General features: G+C 45.5%; 1 protein-coding gene across 1 annotated transcript; it reads left to right on the top strand.

The window, feature by feature from the left end:
• Nucleotides 1-1,496: 1,496 nt before the first annotated feature.
• LOC125543900 (MOB kinase activator-like 1A) lies at nucleotides 1,497-6,344 on the top strand. The gene is made up of 7 exons (XM_048707403.2): nucleotides 1,497-1,705; nucleotides 2,171-2,219; nucleotides 3,921-4,029; nucleotides 4,210-4,303; nucleotides 5,459-5,592; nucleotides 5,692-5,855; nucleotides 5,973-6,344. Exons 1-7 carry the CDS (start codon nucleotides 1,683-1,685, stop codon nucleotides 6,045-6,047), a joined length of 648 nt encoding a protein of 215 aa, XP_048563360.1. The 5' UTR covers nucleotides 1,497-1,682; the 3' UTR covers nucleotides 6,048-6,344.
• Nucleotides 6,345-6,930: the final 586 nt, after the last annotated feature.

Here is a 6,930-nt window from a genome sequence, read left to right as displayed (position 1 = left end):
ACAAACAGTTCATCCGAGTGAACCGTATGTTGTATATCGCACACACATTCATCTGACTGCATGTTTCTTTTGTTCCTCATCATCACAAACAGTTAATTAAACTGAACCGTATGCTCTGTATCGTACACGCAACGAAAATATGAACTATGTTTGATGCATCCTCCATCGCAAATGTTTTGCACCTTTTTTGACGGATTTTTACACCATCTTTTGCGATTATGGCATCGCACACAGTTTCGTCGAAGGGTCTCTGATCGTAGTGTCGCGTTAGCAGCAACCTGCAGTAGTGACAAGATGTCCTCAAATCTCGAGAATGCTGGACCTCTTGCCTTCGGCGTTTTGGTCTTCTTCTTCTTCTTGCTCGGATTGGGATCGAGTGTTGTCCCAACTTCAAATGCGGTGGTGGCCTCCAATTCATACTTCATTTCGGTCAGATTTTCATTGTCATTGATCATGTTCGACAAGAACGCCTCCTACATGATTATAGTTTACAATCATTCATCATGAGCGAAATGAGCTAGTGGTCTATGCTAAAATCAGATTGGACAAGAGCAAAGAAAACACACCGACTCTTGTTCGGTCATTCCGTCGAATATGTCGAGGGAAACCCGTGCATTGCTGGAGCCCGTGCTTATCCGCGCCCGAACGAGCTGCGACGAGTAACACATGTCAACCGCCGGCATCTGCGTGGTCGCAAAGCTCGCCGGAATGGCCCAGCCGGCGGTCAGATCATCATCTGTCCCAATGGGGTCGGACGACGTAATCCGCGTAGGCGCTCGGAGGGAAGGGGTGCGGGACCCGGGCGCGGCGGAGGAGACAGCTGCTCCACCACGTCTGAACCTCCCTGCGCCGCCGCCGCCTCCCTCTCTTGTTGCCGGCGTCGCTGCAACTTGCGGGCGACGTTCTCCTCCTTGCAGGTCGCAGCCGGCGAATTACACCGCCGACGGACGAGACGGACTATGTCTCTGTCGCGGTGGTGTGGGTCGGGCTGGACGACATCTTCGGCGGTGGACAGGGACCGGAGGTGAGGATTGAGAGCAAAGGTGGAGGATGACGAGGGTTCGGGCGCGGGAATGGTTGGAGGACGGTGGGAGGAGGAGGAAGGGTTCGATGGATTTGGTGCAATTTAAAGTGAGGCCAGGCTGTTGGGTCCGATGTGGCGGGCGTGCCTAGGCGCGCCCGGACGCCCTCATATTCGCCCCATATTTGAACTGGAAATGAAGGATACCGGTCAGCCCGGACGTTTCTGACCCGTTTAAGGAGCTTGTTCGGGTCAAAAAATCGTAACCGGACAGTGGCCCGGGCTTATAAGACGGGTTTGAGATGTCCGGTTGCAGATGCTCTCACTCACGACAGCCAGATCTTGATCCGACTCCGGAATCTCGGGTGCGGGATCATGGATGCCAGCCAGGCCGCGGCCATCCGCCGTCCGTCCCCCATATCCGACGGCCCCTGCTGCCACCGCGCCGGCCCATGATGCCCCGCGGCGCCGCATCATGCTCTGACGAGCCAGCCAGCGACCTCGGCCAAATTATTTTTGTCTGAGTCGCACTCGCACGCAGCCTTCCTTCCTACCTCCACCCTGCAGTAGTAGCAGCAGCTCCATCACCATCTCCCCCCTGCTTCCTTCCTCGGATCGGAGGGGGAGAGCGACCGGCCGACCAGGAGGAAGCGGCGGCAGGATGAGTCTCTTCGGCCTCGGACGGTGAGCCCGAGCTCCCCCGGCCCCCTCCCCCTCCCCCTTTGCTTTGCTCTGTTCCACGATCCTGCTGTTCTTCACCCCCATGCGTCTTCGAACCCTCTCCGGCGAACACGCCTCGGGATCTTCTTCGACCGAAGCGCGCCACGTCTCCAGGAAATTCCCGTCGTACTCGTCCGTTGCACTGGACTGGAGTGGAGATCCGTTCGGAGCAGGACTGTTTTCTTCAGCTGGTGACAAGCCCTAGCTCGCTCGGAGTTAGTTGCGGATTCGTAGACCGAAATCGCTGTTTCTCTCCGATCCATGCAGTTTATGACGGATTTCATGGTTTTGTATGATGCCTGGTGGAGTAGTAATACATTAGCTGTTTGTTTCCCGCAATTTTGCTGCTATGCTCAACTTCGTTCTCTTCCCGGCCTGTTTTGCTTCTTGACGCAATCACCCTGACAATCCCTTCTCCCTTTTCGCCAGGAATCAGAAGACGTTCCGTCCCAAGAAAAGTGCTCCATCAGGCAGCAAGGTGAGGATACTGACCTCCCAAGAACCTAATTCCACTGTATTCCTGGTACCAGCAAGAGCAACTGGCAGTGGATTACAGCATTTCAGTATCCTAGCATAGAAATTGCTCTGTTTTCGTCGTTGGGAGGAATTTGGTATAATAGCCTGGTGTAATGACTGGAAGGAGTTCCATGTCTGACAAGGGGAAGGGGCCACTGAACAATACGTTTTCAAGCAGGCGAGTCGAGTGTGCGGTGTGGAGTGGGTGGGGCGCGTGTTGCATGAGCAGGCGTTGTTGTTATTAACTAACTTGTAGCCTGGAGATCGGCATGTATGGAATGATCTGAAAGTAGAACTCTACTCTGTCCTCTCTGTGTCTCTCGCTTCCTCATTTCGTGATAAGTTGTATCCACAAATAACTAAGGTTTATTGTATCCCACAAACAATTGCTATCTGTGTCAAGTCAGTCAGGCATTACGACTGGTATCAGATTTGTGCGATTCTCAGCAGCGAGCTGAATAGAGCAACGAGCGGGTTGGGTTCTCATGTAAAATTCATCGTTTGCTAGTCTCCACAATGGTGTTGTGGCCGCTGCTTCAGTAATCAGCGGCGCCAGTGGCATTATTCTTGGCCGCCATGAGTCATTCGGCTATGGATTTAGTGTCTGCTTCGGTTGCTCGCGATTATTCCCGTGTGTGGTAAAATTCCGGTTGCGGTGACAAGATTTGTGTGGTTCAAGACGGTGGCATGAGTTGATTGGGAGATGAACGGTTTCCTGGCTTAAGTCGTAAGTAGGCGGTGATTTATAGTCATCACTGGTGTTACTTAAATGGTGCTACATCCAGGCCTTTTGTTGGTTGTCATAACCTATATATGGGGCATGCACATTTTGCTTATAGTTGGAAATGTATATGGTGGAGCTAGAACCATTAGTTTGTTTACATTAACTTAAGGATTGCGGAATTCTATATGTTATTGTTGGGTACATGGACTGGTGATGATAAATCAGGGAATTGAACTTGTTTTAAAAGTAAAGCAGACAACTGTTACTCATCTACTTTTTGTTCAAACTTTTCCAAAGTCAAACACCATGTTACTCGATTGATATTCTTGTTGGCTTTCACATAGACATGAGCTTGGTGTTTTTGTTATGGTCGGTCAGGTAAGCAAAAAGGTTTTAGTGCATGGTTAATGTTCCTACTATACTCCCATGGTCCCATCTATTCCAAAAAGGCAGTATCAAACATTTTGTCGTATCCAACTTCTCAGATTCAATTCATTGTGTCATATATTCACTGCACTGGATTCCTTTAATAGATGTACATGGTGGAAATGAATTGTAACTTATCGTACGTCATGTTTTTATCGTATGGGAAATGGGGTGTTTTACAAACCTGCCATGGCTCAGGGTGAGTTTGGTCTACAAATGCTTGTGCTGGATTAATGTCTAAGCCTTAAGCAATGCTTATTTGTCGTTGCTTAGCAGATTCAACCTTCCTAAATCACCAAAGATGGGTGCAGATTTAGGCATAAAATGTACTTGCATCGCTAGATTTGCCACATAAAATGAACATCCGTCTCTGGGGTGTCCTTTGTATATTAAATTTGCCAGAGAGTTTGCTTGTTATATACGCCACTCAGAAACTGGGAGGAAACATTTAGATTACACCGTGATATACATAATTTGATATTATCCATTTATTGTCTTCCTTTTTATCTACAGGGGGCACAGCTCCGAAAGCACATAGATGCAACCCTCGGTAGTGGAAACCTTAGGGAAGCTGTGAGGCTGCCTCCTGGAGAGGATATCAATGAATGGCTTGCTGTTAACAGTAATGTTCTTCAGTTTCCTTTTTTGCCGTGACCCATACTTGACATATTTCATTCTATATTCGTTTTGATATTTGTTGGATTTAGAATATTCTGTGGTTGGTACTGAATAACATTGCCATAAAAAATGTTATGGAAACAAGTAATTTCACTGGAGCTAATATGTGTGTTTTGCTTCTCAGCTGTGGACTTCTTTAATCAAGTTAACCTGCTGTATGGCACACTCACAGAGTTCTGCACATCCGAAAGCTGCCCAACAATGACTGCAGGCCCAAAGTATGCCTGCCCATCAATCTCAATTCTTTGAACTTCTCAAAAAGGAACAAGTCGGAAACCTTTTAGCCTCTTCATGAGATTGCTATTTAATTTTGACAAGTTGTTTTATGGTTCTGCAATTTATAGCACCTGGTCATTATCTGCTGTAGATCATCTAAATGATATCTTATTTTACAACTATTGAAGGCTCCTAGTTCCTGCCGTGCATGTTTAATTTCTTTGTCCATGTTTATGCTAAAAGCTTAACAAATGACCCATGGTGTCTTTAATTATTTCCCTAACCTTGCTCCCTCCATTCCTAAGAAGAAGGCATGAAACTTTTCTCAGAATTCCACTAAACAGGGTGCACTCCTATGTGCCCCTCCATGCTGCACCCTGCTCCTCTAAAGACATGCTTGCCTTAGTTGCATTGTGAACCGCTCGCCTCCTCTTGCCGTTATTCCCGCATGCATGCATCAAGAGAGTAATGGCCAGCGTGAATCAGGGTAGAGCTAGCAGCCTCTGGTTGGACATGCACAGCGTCGTGTGTGCTAATAACGGCTCAGCATGTGATTTACCAGGGGCAAAATGGTCCAAAACTTCTAAGACGTCTTGGTCTTTGCGAAAAAGGTTTCACACCTTATTTTTAGGAACGTAGGGAGTGTGACAGTATATGCAAGCTGATTTATCTTTCTTTACTTGAAGCTAATAGATAAATGAAGTACTTTATCGCATTTGAACAAGAAAATAAAATAGTTGTTCTGTTATTTAAATTTGTCCCAATATTGTCTAATTATCAGGGTGTTAAAGCTTGGGTTTTGGTTTAGAATACTGCGCCAGGCAAATCTATTCCTCGTGGTTTCATGTTATTCTGCACACGAAATTCTCTTCACTGTCCTGTTACTTTCCCTTGTCCTGATATAATAATTATTTTTTGCCAAAGATATAATTAGGTTTGAACATTAACTAAATAGTTGTGGTTACACCCCTTTCTGAAAGAAGCGAATTTCCAAAATGTGATAGCATTTCGATAGGCAGTGTGATGCAGGCATACAGCGCTCCATATATTATCAATTAGACTTTCTCACGCCCATAATCCCCTGATTGATTTTTCTTCATAATTAGTTGAATATTTAGGTGATATATCATGACAAAAGAACTGCTATCTTCATGTAGGTATGAGTACCGATGGGCTGATGGTGTACAGATAAAGAAGCCCATAGAAGTGTCAGCACCAAAATACGTGGAGTACCTAATGGACTGGATTGAAGGCCAGCTTGACAATGAATCCTTATTTCCTCAGAAGCTTGGTATGTTGCCCGCATCCTGGACCCCATTAGTTTCTCGGAAGTGCTTCATATTATTGGAGCTGTCAAGTTTACCTGATCTGGGTTGATTTCATTTATCAGGCACACCATTTCCACCCAACTTCAAGGATGTTGTAAACACAATTTTCAAGCGCTTGTTTCGTGTTTATGCCCACATATATCACTCCCATTTTCAGAAGATTGTCAGCCTCAAGGAGGAGGCTCATCTTAACACCTGCTTCAAGCACTTCATTCTGTTTACGAACGTGAGTCTCTCACCATTCATAGTGATTGTGCCGTCGACCATCGTGGTCTGCTCTTGGCTTGGAAAATAGAAAAGAAAGTAACAGCAAAGAATTTACATCTATTGGCTTGTGATGCAGGAATTTGGGCTGATTGACAAGAAAGAACTGGCTCCCCTCCAGGAGCTCATCGAATCAATCATCGTTCCATACTGAGAAGGAAACACTGAGGCTGAACCGAACTAAACATGGCTGCTACTGAGTCTTCTACAGGAATGGTCGAGCGATTGGGCTATCTGCGCCAATAATTTACTGGCACAAATCTTCTTGTTCCATTTCTTTTGACATAAAAACACAAAAACATGTACATTACCAGTGATGTATTTGTGTGTACATGTTCAGCAGTTCTCCTGTGCAAACGCGATTGTACTGCTATAACATGCATGTTTGGGTTCGGTTGTGATAGTAATAACATTGAAAAGGGCAGTTTTAAGATGACAATGCAGTTGTTGATGGATGAGAGTCTTTGCTTCTTAATGAAATCCAATTGGGTCTTTGCTCTTGGTGCCTTGACGTCTTATTGCTGCTGCAGTAGCTTCGGTGGAGGTTTTGTAGGTTTCTGCACTCCTGCTCCTGGTAAAAATAATTGTTCTCTCCTCTATGTATCAGCATAGGTCGCAGGTGAGATGAACGAAAAGACATCAGATGTCATAGACAATTTTTTAGTCTCAGAAATTTCATAACAAGATCAAAGGTTTTTTTTTTCTCATGAATTTTTCTATGAAATTTATTATGTAGGATTATAAGTGATATGAAGTTTTTCCGTCAATCACTGGAGGAGGGCCAGACCCCAACCATGTCAATGTTCTACCTTCCATAGCAAAAATAGCTAAACAATTGCTAACCATGTTCTGTGAATGTCTAACATGAGTAATACTAGTTCTATGGAGTTTTAGGAGTAGCTTAATCTCCTCGACCAAACAAGAATAAATCGATCTATCAATGTTGCCTAACTGGATCATACGAACAGCTTCTAGTGAATCCATCTCAACCATCACAGGTAAATTACTTCTCATTAGTGCTTGGGAAAGACCCACCA

Source organism: Triticum urartu, chromosome 6A (assembly GCF_056163025.1).
Source record: "Triticum urartu cultivar PI428250 chromosome 6A, HENAU_Tu73, whole genome shotgun sequence".
Taxonomy (NCBI): Eukaryota; Viridiplantae; Streptophyta; class Magnoliopsida; order Poales; family Poaceae; genus Triticum; species Triticum urartu.
This window is presented reverse-complemented; position numbering and strand designations above follow the sequence as displayed.

What these genes read in the sequence shown, in the direction of transcription:
- LOC125543900 (XM_048707403.2), top strand. Translation starts at nt 1,683, where the DNA reads ATGAGTCTCTTCGGCCTCGGACG. An exon ending in TGAATGGCTTGCTGTTAACA is followed by an intron (nt 4,030 to 4,209) that starts GTAATGTTCTTC and finishes TTTGCTTCTCAG; the next exon opens with CTGTGGACTTCTTTAATCAA. An exon ending in ACTTCATTCTGTTTACGAAC is followed by an intron (nt 5,856 to 5,972) that starts GTGAGTCTCTCA and finishes CTTGTGATGCAG; the next exon opens with GAATTTGGGCTGATTGACAA.